The 12512-nt window shown below is 53.0% G+C and overlaps 1 protein-coding gene across 1 annotated transcript in view; it reads left to right on the top strand.

Annotated features, from left to right (window-relative positions):
• The first annotated feature begins 294 nt into the window (after positions 1–294).
• The window catches only part of Whrn (whirlin), an 85999-nt gene continuing 73781 nt past the window's right edge, over positions 295–12512 (top strand). The window contains exon 1 of the mRNA XM_077108636.1: positions 295–1695. Coding sequence (XP_076964751.1) covers positions 1078–1695 — 618 coding nt within the window. The 5' untranslated portion in view covers positions 295–1077. The remainder of the gene's footprint in view (positions 1696–12512) is intronic.

Below are 12512 nucleotides of genomic sequence, written 5' to 3' on the forward strand. Positions count from 1 at the left end.
AGCAGTTTTTAAGTCCCCTTCCTCTCCACTCCCAGGGCTGGAGACCAACACGGGGCTCTCAGGGCCCCCGGGTCGACTCCTTCCCCTACACCCACTTTCACCCCTTTCTTCCCCAGGGCTGGACTGTTTCACCCCGTCTCCAGGCAACAGCCAGGCGCGCCGGGCGGGACGTCATTTCCTGAAGAGCCCGCGGGGGGAGGGGGTGGGCGAGGGGGAGGGGCGAGGGGCGGGGCTAAGGCTGGGCAGGCGACGGCGACGGCGTCGGAACTCGCTGGAAGACTCGGCCCAGGGTTGCTCAACAGTTCGCAAAGTCCGGGCTCGCGGCGGCGCGGCTCCGTCTGCGCCCGGGCGGCGCAGGGGCACGGGGACCCGGGCTGCTGCATCCCGGGGCTGCCCCGGACATGCCCCGCACCCCCTACCGGACGCCCGAGTGGCCCCATCCGCTGCGACTCCGGGGGCTCCGGGACTAGATCGACCCCCGCCCCAACTTCTGACTTTGGGGTCCCCCAGCCCTAGAAGAACCGGCGGCCCGGCTGGGGGAGCCCCGGGAATGGTGTGACGGGGCGGTCAGCTTTGCTGCGGCCCCCACTCCAGCCACCCGCCGTCTCGGTGCCCTCCGGAATGTAGCTGTTCTCTCCGCGCCCCCCGGCCTCCAGCCGCAGTCTTCGCGACCTCCGGGCTCCAGCCGCCAACTCTTTGTGCCCCAGGATCCCGCCGTTGTCTCCGCGTCCGCAGATTCCAGCCGCCGTCTCTTCGTCCTCCGGATTCCAGTTTTGCGACCCCCTCCGTTTTCGCACCCCCGGGACTCCAGCAGCGTTTCCGCGACCCCCCGGGATCCAGCCACTGTTCCTGCACCCCTCCAAACCCACAGTCCAGCCGTCGTCTCCACGCTCCTGCAAACCCAGGCTCCAGCACTGTGTCCGCATCTCCCGGGTTTTGGCCCCGTCTCCACGTCCCCGAAACCCAGACTCCAGCCGTGATCTCCGCGCTCCTCCGAATCCCGCTGTCGCGCCAGTTCCCGCAAGTGCAGCAGCGCCCCACCGCGCACCTCAAGCCTGGCCGGGCTTCGGCGGGGAGATGAACGCGCAGCTGGACGGCCTGTCGGTGAGCTCGTCCTCCACCGGCTCGCTGGGCTCGGCGGCCGGGGCGGGCGGCGGCGGGGGCGCGGGGCTGCGGCTGCTGTCTGCCAACGTGCGCCAGCTGCACCAGGCGCTGACCGCGCTGCTGAGCGAGGCGGAGCGGGAGCAGTTCACGCACTGCCTAAACGCGTACCACGCGCGCCGCAACGTCTTCGACCTGGTGCGCACCTTGCGCGTCCTGCTGGACAGCCCGGTGAAGCGGCGCCTGCTGCCCATGCTGCGTCTGGTCATCCCGCGCTCAGACCAACTGCTCTTCGACCAGTACACGGCTGAGGGTCTCTACCTGCCTGCTACCACCCCCTACAGGCAATCTGCTTGGGGCGGCCCCGACGGCGCGGGGCCTGGGGAGGTGCGCCTGGTCAGCCTACGGCGCGCTAAGGCCCACGAAGGCTTGGGTTTCAGTATCCGAGGGGGCTCGGAACACGGCGTGGGTATCTACGTTTCCTTGGTGGAGCCTGGTTCCCTGGCTGAGAAAGAAGGGCTGCGGGTCGGGGACCAGATTCTGCGCGTCAACGATAAATCCCTAGCCCGGGTGACCCACGCAGAGGCAGTCAAGGTAGGGCTGTGGTTCGGGGAAGAATAAGGGGGAAAGTATCTGCAATAGAGTGGGGCAGCTCCTTCAATAGCTCCATGCTGTGTGTTCTTGGGCAAATCACTTGACCTGGCTGGGCTTCATTTTTCCTAACTTTAAAGCAGGAGCATCTAGTTTGTGAAACAGAGAGCTGTCAGTCTCTGGGTATATGGTGATGCCTTGCCTTTGTGGGGCCTACCTGCTATTGCAGAAGATAGGACAGTATCAAATACACAAGCCAATGTATGATCACAAAATGTGAAAGGCTCTTTGGATTCTTATGAGCATTCAAAAATAAATAAATAAATAAAATCTCTGCTTGGCATAGAGTTAGTAATCAGTAGGTGGTCTGCGCTGCTGCTACTGCTGTGGTCATGATCCTGTCTCTGAAAGTTTTGTTAGTTCATCAGTGGCCGGAGGAGACTGTTGGGGTGACCCATAGAGCTTTGGCCTGACCCTGCTTCTTGGGGCAGTCTGAGATCCTGGAACAGGTTGCTTGCCCTCCTAGAACCTTTGGTCCTGCACCTGCAAAATGTGGCAACTGGACCAGATAAGCGGTCCCTAACCTTGTTGAGAATGCATCTACTGCCTGAATGTCAAAAACAAGTCCCCTATCCCCAGGAGAGTGTGTGTGCTTTTTGTGACTGTTAATTGAGAAAAATAACCTCCTGACAACCAGCTTCCAGGGATTTAATCATGCTGTTAAAGGAGTGAGTTTGCTGATCTTGTGGCCCAGGGCAATTGAAAAGCATTTGGAGTGTGAGATGGAGCCTGTTTGGTCCCCTGGTGAATTCAAGGGTCCCTTGCAAGCCTTTGGCCCTCACCCCATCCCTCTGTGGGCAAGAAGTGAACAGTCTTTGCTTCTGCAGAGAAATGCTTCAGGGGTTTGGGCTGGCTGTGGCCCCCTCTCCTCCCCAAGCCATACCCTCCTGATCCCCCACGCACAGGTGCCCATGCCTGCTGGCTGCTGGGAACTCCAGGCAGCAAAGCTCCAGGGCTACTTCCAGTGACTGTCCAGTGACCTGTGGCCAGGTGACTCCCGCTGACTGTACCTGGGACACCAGGATCTGTTTCTGCCCTTGGCTTCCTCTTTTGCCTTCCAGCCCATGGACCCCCAGGAGGCTCCCAGCGCTTTTAGAAACTTCTTTGCAGTTTCTGGGGAAAGGCAGATCAGCGTAGATTGTTTCAGAGTAGAGCCAGCAAAGCTCTTTGTGGGTTTCCATGCAACCGTCGGCCCTGGCTCCTCCCCCCACATCCATCTTTCCCTTGATCTAGCACTCCATAGAGTTATAAAGAAATAGTCCATTAGCCTTGGCCCTGAAAGGTCAGAGTTCCGAGATGATAAATTTGTGCTCTAAAGATACTTGATCCAAATGGTCATTTATAAATGTGGATTCAATTTTAGAGGCTATTTAAGGAGACTGGACTAACTTAATCATCACAAGGTGATAGACTTTGGAAAAGCCATCGGTCCCCCTGAATAGTAAGAACACTGTCTCTCCCTTCAGTTTGCACCCCAGACCCAGTGGGCCACAGGGTCGCACTGCTTGGCTGTGAATTTCAGTTTCCAGGCATTTCTTTGATGCCCCTGGGTCCCTTCTCCGGATGTCTCTCAGCTACACTGTGGTGGTGGAGCTGTGACGAGGGCAACAGCAGGCCTTGGCTCTTTACTTTTGTTGCTTTTACAGCAAAACCTCAGCTCTCCAGGCATAGTTTTTGAAGCCCAAGAGAGAGTACCTGCTGCCACCCGGGGAGAGCATAATAGGAGCAGAACTGTCCTTGCAGTGTGGCACCTGTGTCACAGGAGCCTGTGTGAGCCACTAAGCAGCTTGTCCCTCTTCTAGCCGATGTCAGACACATAATCTGCCTGCAGTGGACCCCTCTGGACCCTTAGGAAGCAGCAGTCAAGATGCTGCTTTGTCATATTAACTCCAGAGGGAGAAGGGGACAGACGTTTTGGTGGGTGGAATTCAAAACAGAGGAGGCCAAAGCAGGGTCGTACATGTGCAGATGGTTTCAGGACAGTTAAAAGAACAACTGCAGAGCTGTTTGTTGACGCATTTCCAAAATTAGGAGGGTAAAGTCCCTTAGCTGAAAGTCTGGACAGGCCTGGCTCCCCACCAGGCACCAACCGCCCCTGCTTGGGAGCTCCCCGAGGCCCTGCGAGCCTGGGTGCTGGAGGGCCCCCATCAGGGGTTCAGCAGTGCAGGTGCACGGCTCTTACCTGGACTCAGTCTGTCTTGGGATTTTCACTGGTTTGTCGGCTCCTGACTTTTTGCTCCTGACTTTTAACTACATTGTGTTTCGTAGGAGTCCTTTGAGTCTTCAAATGTTTCTTCCTCTTCTGTGATAGAAAGAGGGTAAGAGATCCTCTGAGCTTCCCAAAAGGAGGAGTTAACTGTATGTCTGTGTGTGTGACATGAAAAAAAAATGAAAATAAAAAATCAACATAAATGTTTGGAGTTAAACTACTTGAGAGTTGACAACTCAGAGAGGGTCACAAGCTTCTTCAAGAAGGGATTAAGCAAACGCAGTTCTTTCCACTTCTTTTTCTGACAAATGGAGCATCCATTGTTCCTCAAAGCAGTTTACTGAGGATTTTTTTCCTACATCCAGTGGGGCTTCCGTTCCTCTTTTTAAGGTCCATTTGCCAAATCAGCAGTGACAGGTCCAGATAAGGCAAGTCATTTACTATTTGCAATTAGATTGAAATGTTTGATTTTTTGAAAAGTCTATGTTGAATGAACAGGAGCCAGACTAGTAATAATAAAATACTTGTTCAGAGGTTTTCAGCCAAATGTGCTTGCTAAATCAGCCAAGGAATCCACAGACCAGGGATGCTGCCCTAGCTCTGCTGTACACTTGCTGGGTGACCTTGGCAAGTTACTGATCCTCTCTGTGTTCTAGGGTGAGTGGGTTGGGGGCTATCCAGAGCTCCCTCCAGCTCGGTCAGTCTATGACTTGCCTGCTGTGTGCCACACAGAAGGCCCGTAAAATGTCGAATCTGATGTTTTCTTGTTCTTTTGGAATTGCCTTCGTTTAAGGCAAAGAAAGTTGGCTAAGGACTGGGAGATGAGCGTCTTGGCATTCTTGTGTAGCATCCTACTAAATCAGGAAATTGATGGGTTACACACTGTACTGACGAGAGCTGCACGCTGTCTCTCGACCCAAGAACACCAGCCCTGGTGCCATTCCAGAAGAAACGAGAAACCACAATAGGACTCTGGCACAAGCAGCAGTGGCCTGGGAACGCTCAAAACCAAACTCACTTCTCCACTTGCTTTCTGAGCCCCCTGGTTTTGTGGATAGAAGAACTCGGGGTGTCCAGGTGCCACTGGCCCGTGTGTCTGCGGGTGTGTATTTCATCTGGGTAAAAATTAAATGGCTTCTCTGCACATCTCAGCATCCACATCCAGGGAGCACAATAGAAACTGAAATGTTCCAGAAGTTAAAGACTCACTGGCCCTTGCATTAATTAGAGTCATCACACTCTCCTTCCTTTGCATAATAACCCAGGAAGAACCTGTCTGTATTAATCTAAGTCATTATATTTGGTTCAGCACCTTCTAAATGACACGTTTGTCATTTGACCACGGTACATGGTTAGCTGAAGCCATTGCAGATGATTGCCACTTCCAACTTGTGTCTGACCTGGGGCTCCTCCCACGGGCCTCATTCCTGGGCCCCCGTTTGGAAACCATGGTGGGCAAGGCTTTCCTCGGGCCCTGCATTCATTCTCCCCTTCTCTGGCTCCTGTCAGCAGTGACACCTGGAAAGCTCCCTATTCGTAAAGTCTTGATAGAGTAGACTTGGGGTTGCAGCCAATTCAGAGCTGGCGCAGTCCGCGGAAAGGGCCCGTTTCTTTAATGTAGCCTTGGATATTCATTTCGCCCAAGCTGAGCTCAAGGTTCTAGAAAACTGTGACGCCTGTGTAGGGCCAGATGCTCTTCCGACTGGTTATTACCATTCAGATCAGAGAAGCATTCCGTAGGGTGGAAGGGGATGCTCTTATTTTGCCTTTAAGATTTGCTGTTTTGTAGTAGAAGGTTCTCGCCTCCTGACTTGAAGCTGGACTTGAACGAGATGCAGAATCAGCCCCGTGTCAGCGTCGTGTTTCCCCTTCAGTCTCCACTGCCACTGCCAAGGAACCCAGATTGCTTATTACATGCCATAGATTCACCATTTGGAGGGAGCGGTAAAGAGAACGTGCTCCTCTAACCTCTGACCAATGGGATTCATGCACAGAGTCACCGCCCTCCTCTGCCTGCCTCCAGCCACACGCAGGGAAGGCAGCCCATGCACCTGTCAAGCAGGTGCAACTCTCACACATGCGCCTGTCTGTCGTGCATCTCCTCCGAGTCTTAATCTTCCTTCGGTCCTGCAAAGGGCTTTGTACTGAAGCAGGCGTTCTCAAGGGATTAGGCTCCAGCTGGCTTTCTCCCGGGTTCTTTCAGGACCTGGAAGGGACAGCGTTTGGTCCACACTGCTTGGGACCAGTGAATCTGATTAGAAGGAACAGGACATTAAATGTCTGGGGGTGACTGGAGGCTGAAATAGAAATCTTTCAAAATGGATTCTTTTTTTTTTCTTTCATTTGTTTTAAACCCCCAAGCAGGATTCTGATATTAACTCGAAGCTCACGCAGACTTCTAATTGCGCTGCGGGGCGGAGTGCTGTGTTTCAGGTTTCTGTGCTGCAACATTTCCTTCTTCCTTTCACAGCCTGGTGGGTGGAGAGGGTCCGCAGAGTGGGATGCAAACTCACTCCTTGTCCCACGCCTCCCTGGTGCCACCTGCAGGAAGCAGCACCATGGGGCTGGAGCTCTGTGGGGTTTTTTTAATAGACATTTTATTTTTGAGAGTGGTTTTATGTTCACAGTCAAATTGAGGACACAGGTTTCTCCCCACTCAACTCCCCCCCCACACACAGCCTCCGGCATGATCAGCCTTCCCTCCCAGAGGGCCGCACTTGTCATGATCCAGGAACCTGCCTCCACCTGACCTTGTCACCCGGAGTTTACATTGCACTTGACATTCAACTTTGCTTTACTGGAACACTACTGAGAAGAGAGGAGTCTAACATTAGTGGGTGCCAACTGTGCGCTAGATGCTTTGTCCCTCCTGGGCCATTCCATCCTCCCCAGGGGAAGCGGGAATCCCTGCCAACCCTGGGATTAGGAATCCAGCAGCCCCCCTTGCCTGGAACCCCACCCCAGGGCTATGAAGGCAGCCTCCTAGAGGACAGGGCCTGTCCCCCAACTGGAAGGCAGGCGATGTTCATTCTGTGCCTGATATCCGGGACCTGTCGAGAGCCACCCCAGACTTGGTTTTGCTAAGCAAGGAATTTAAGACCTCGCCAAGGGAGAGTGGCATGTCTCCACCCTTTCTTTGTCTGGAGATACTTGTCCTCATTTCTCTGAGCACTGCTTACCACACTGCCGAGGTGAGCTGGACGTGGTCCCTGCCCCCAGGAGTCTTGGAGGGGATGATAGACCCAGCCAAGGGTTACAGGTCAGTGGCATCTTAAGTGACGTCCTCATGCCCCTGCATCCCTGCCACCCTCTCCAAAGCAGTACCTCTACCCTGCCTACCCCTCCTGGATTTCCTTCAGCACACTTGTTGCTACCAGAAGACCGTTCTTGGTTTATCGTGTGCCTCCCCCACTACAAATAAGCTTCACGGAAACTAGGATTGGATATGTCTTGTTCCCATGTTCCCATATGCCTAGCTCCCGGCACACAGTAGGATCTTTAATAAATGAATATTTACCAACAAAATGGAATGATCTCTCTCTCTCTCTCTCTCTCTCTCTCTGATACTGGGGATTGAACCAGGGGCATTATGTCACTGAACTACAACCCCAGCCCTTTTTATTTTTCATTTTGAGACAGGGTCTCACTAAGAAGTTGCTTAGGGGCTCACTAAGTTGCTGAGGCTGGCCTTGAACTTGTGATTCCCCTGTCTCTACCTTCCCAGTTGCTGGGAGATAGGCATGAGTCATTGAGCCTGACCTGGGATGACCTCTTAATCCAGCACTGGTGAGTTTGGGATCCTGAGCTCCTGGGTGGGAGATGTGAAGAGAGTGCGTGTGGCAGTGGAGTGGGCACTGGATGAAACAACCAAGGAAAGCCCAAATCTGTGGTGTGTGCTTTACCACCTTCACCATGGCTGTGTGGCATGGGCACTTCCCATGACATCTCTGAACCTCAGGCTTTGGAGCTATGAAATGGACCGTAGGCATCAAATATCTTGTTAGGGATGAAAACATGTGAAACCCTCTGCTGCTATTTTAGGAAAAGACCTTTGCAAAAAAAAAAAAAAAATGTGGTCTGTGCCTGAGTGGCAGCAGTTTTTCCCCTCCTCTGCGGCCCAGATCCACCCGTGAGCCCCCTCTGGCAAGTTTGTTGTCACTTTGCTCTCAATTTTAAAACCGGGTTCCCAGAAGTGGGTAATTTCAGCAGCTTGATTGTGTCTGGGATTCCAAAATAGAATCATTTATGCATTCCAAAGCAATCAATGAGCCGATTTGGGGGTAAGATACATCTTCTGGCTTTTTGTTTAAAAAAAAAAAAACAAACAAACCTTCAGGTTTTCAGAAGCCCATGTTTCCTGTGGAGGCCGACTCCCTGCTACCACATGGATGGTTCCGAGCTGCTCTCTTCTGTATGGAGAATGCAGAGCGGGTTCATTTTTTCTTTTCTTCCAGTCCCAGCACCTTGGCCTGCTCCCTCCTTTGAGATTTCTTGTTCCTTCTGCTAAATTGGCCGTGGCTTTGCTTCATCTGGCAGCGGTTTCAGGCTCCTTTTCCCTCCCTACCTGAGTTTCCCAGTACAGCGTCCTCCCAACTCCCAGTGCAAAGCAAACGGCCCAGCCTTCCCGACACAGTCCCCAGGTGTCTTCCTCCCCGGGATCTAAAGCTGGGGCTGCAAGGAGGACCACAGTGACGTGATTCCAAACACCGAGCACTGGGGCTGCAGGAACGCGGCAGTTTCCAAAGGTTAGCTCGGTGGAGATGGAACAGGCTTCCCAAGCAAGTCTGAACCACCCTGAGGGTTGGGCTCCGCCCACTCCCCCATCAACCTTGTCCTTCTTAAAATTTGACCAGACAGCTCCCCCCACCCTGTCCCCGTCCTTAGCTATTTTGGAGCAAGTATCCAGATGTGCAAGGTCAGCTGATAACGTGGGAAAGGCCCGGGAGGCTCGTGGTGGAGTTTTGAGGTGGCCATGGTTCACCTGACAGTGATACTTGGCAGTGACCTTGGGCAGGTCCCCTGGCTGCTCTGTGACTCCCATATCCTCTCCACTGCACCTGGCTGTTGCACATCAGAAGTTTGAAAAATATGTCTGTGGAAGTCCCACAGCGAGCATTAAAGTTATCGACTCAATTCAGTTGGCTTTGAAGACCTTCTGTGTGCCTGCTCAGTTTTGTTTTGTTTTTTTTTTAAATTGTCATTGGAAGAAAATACCAGGACTTGGGGCCTGGGAGATTGGTCGTAGCTGTTTGAATTGCAGAGTCATTTGCTAAATGTGGTCAATATTCCCGCATAGGCAGAGTTTCTTTAAAAATGTAATTGCTCCTATCTGGCTTTTGGTGTCTTCATTTTTACTTTATAGCAGTAATAAAGCCAGTGTATGAATGGGATTGCATGTCCTCATCTCCTTGATTTTCTTCGAGACCTTTAAAAATAGAGGAGACAGACAGGACAGATGCATGACCCAGCGGCCCAGCGTGTGACTGCACTGTCCCCTGGACCATCCTTCCCTGATGGGCTCCCAGGGGCTTTAGAGAGGAAGAAAAGGAGAGAGCTATTTCCAGAACCATTAAAGCAATTAATGCAGGTAGGAGTGGTGCTTTGATAACACAGCTTCTGCACTTAAAAAAAAAAAAAAAAAAAAAAGAAAGAAAGAAAAAAAAACAAAACACAACTTGTAATTTATTTGAACCGCATCTGAAATGACGTGCCAGGCCTTGGAGAGATGCTTTCCGATTAAGCAGTGTGGTCCAGCTTTCAGAATTCACCTCCTGTGGAGGTTTGAAAGCTACCGCTCAGGATGCAGGTGAGCCTTGCTGACCACTCTGTCCTCCTGGCCCCTGGGGAAGGGGTGGCAGCTCTGGTGTGTCTGGACCCAGCATCCCATTTCCTTCATTTCTCTCCTGTGCCTCCTTGTTCTCTCTGGGAGTCCCAAAGCCTTCCCAGGTTTCCCCAACTCTCTGGAGCCCTCTTCCTCCTCCAGGAGTCCAGTGCTGAGATTTTAAGTCATTTCAAAGGTCAACGCACACAGATCTCCCTCCACGTCCTTCCTTCCTCTCCAGTCTGTATCTCTGCCCGCTGTCCAGCTCGCCGTCTCTGAACAGGATCTGTGCATCCTTTGAAGGCAGCTGTTTCTACCTGTGTTTCCAGCCCTTCTCCAGCATTAGGAATAATCTGTATTTGCTCTGGACGTCCTGGCACATCTTCAGCCTTCTGATGGCCCTTCTCCTGCCCTCAAGTTGTGGACATGTCCCAAGTTAGTCGCCTCGACCTGCTTCTCCTCTCTGGGGGACCACGCCACCTTCAGTGTGGCTGGCTCTTCAGGATGGCCCTGTCCCCAGCCTATCCCCCTCCCTGCCATCCCTGCTCCTCAGCCGCAGTGACCTCCTCACCCGTCTCATCCATTCCCATCCTGGAAGCAGGGTGAACCCTAAAGTGTCTGCCTGGAACCTGCTCTTGAGCTGGGAACCCACAGAGAGCCTTCAGGCAGCTAAGGGTCTCAGCCCTGAACCTACAGAAGATTCTCCTGTCCGGCTGTCCCCTGGATGGGACCACACTTGATCCAACACTAACAGCCTCCCCCGGAACCAGGCTTTGTTTCTCTCCACCTTCGACACCCATGTCCCTGTTAGGCCAGACCTCCACTGTGTCCCCAACAGACCTGCCCGCCCGCCCTTGCTCCCATCTACAGGAGACCTTCATCCCGCCCTCGCCCCCCTCTGCCTGCCAGCCCCTTCCCCTTTTCCAGGACACACTTGTATTCCCCTCCTCCTCCTTGTTGTCATTGAGTCATGATGACCTTCACCTGAGTGACGCTTGCAGCGGGCCAGCCCTGGCTTCAGTATAAACTCATTGAAACCCCACAGCAGGCCTTGCAAAGAGTCTGTCACTTGCCTTTTGTCTCAGATGCAGGTAGTGGCAGAGCCTGCTTGTAAACCCAGGCGTTGTTGTCCTGAGAGACTGCAGAGACAGGTGACATCTCCCTGTGCTGGGGCCTGGGCCCTGGAGCCTGTCCGCGTTCAGAGCCCAGCTCTGTTGCTTTGTAGCTGTGGCGTCTGGAACGAGCTTCTCAGCCTCTGACTCTGGGATCCCTCCACCACAGAGGGTGGTGTGAACGGTAGGGAAATGGCAGGCAAGCTTTCGCCATCCCCAAAACGGGTGCGATGGCCGCGCAGACAATGTGTTAAAGCGCGTTGGGCGCGTCAGTGAACTTGAGCATGTGACGATCGCCCGCTGCGTTCAGACCATGGCGCTGGGATCTGTTTTTCTGCTGGGCGAGGCTCGTCCTGGCTCTGGAGAAGCACAAAATAAAGAGCACACGAATAAATGTCACCACCCGGGAGAGTTGTGTGTGCCATGGTGACCTCTGCTGGGATTCTTTGCATTCCCTCTGACTCTTCCCCTACAGCCTGAGGGAAAGGAGACTGGGAATCACAGGAAATGGTGTCCAGCTGCAGGCGCATGGATGGGAAGAAGAGGACCGAGATGGGAACCCAGGTCCATGTGCCTCCAAAGCACATGCTCCTTGTCTCTGCTCTTAGCTGTCTAGAAAGACCACAGGGTGAACAGCCCAGGGTGGTGCTGGCCCCCAGGGGGGCTCTGTGAGTGTGTGTGTCTCCTCCCCAGGTTTTCCTCGGGGGGGGGGGGGGGGGGGGCGGGGGGGGAATGACTTTGTAGACATTTGGTGAGAAAACCCACGCGGAGCCAGTTCACCCACGCCCTGGCCACCTTCCCTCCTGGATGCATGCATGTCATCCCCAGGCTTCAGGGACATCTCTGTTATCTGTCTCTCTCCATGCCCTGACTTTGGTCAGCTTTTTATTTTGTGCATTGTCCGTGAAAATCCCCTGATAGGGAACTGTGACCTCAACTAACCCCCTTTCCAATAAACTGGTGTCTGGTGAAGTCCTCTCCTTCCCGGCGGAGCCTGAGGTCCTCTGAACACAGCGAGGAGCAGAACAGGTTGCCTCTGGGCCTGGGGTACAGGCTGTCTGTCCTCAACCCCACCACACTCTGGACAAATGAAAGGGCCATTTGGTTTGGCTTATAGAAAACTCTGGGGTGAAGTTCAGTGGCAGAGCGTTTGCCTGGCTGCATGAGGCCCTGGGTTCCCTCCCTAGCACTGCAAAAAAAAAAAGTAATTAAAATTAAATGTGTGTGTTTGCATATGTGTGCAAATGTCTTTCTGTATTTATTTTAGTAAACTAAGATATATGGGCTCGATTCTTAAAACTCGGAAAGCCCAGGAAAACACAGAAGAAACAAACACAAAATCGTGGCTAGCCCACTGACCCCCAAGTGATCACTGTTGGCAGTTGGATTCCCGACTTCCCGGTAACCTGAGTGTGTTTGCACTGGGAATTCACACACCTGCCAGTTTGGACGTCGTTATCTACCCGTTTTCCTCGCCAAGCCATGCATCATGACTGTTTTCCCACTTTGATAAATGTTTCCAGAACGTGATTTTTAATGACTGCATAATATATTGCAGCAAAGAGATACATGATTTATTTAACTAATTTCTTCCTGTTGGACAGTTTGTTTTTTCCGT

The sequence above is a fragment of the Callospermophilus lateralis genome, chromosome 2 (assembly GCF_048772815.1).
Source record: "Callospermophilus lateralis isolate mCalLat2 chromosome 2, mCalLat2.hap1, whole genome shotgun sequence".
NCBI lineage: Eukaryota > Metazoa > Chordata > Mammalia > Rodentia > Sciuridae > Callospermophilus > Callospermophilus lateralis.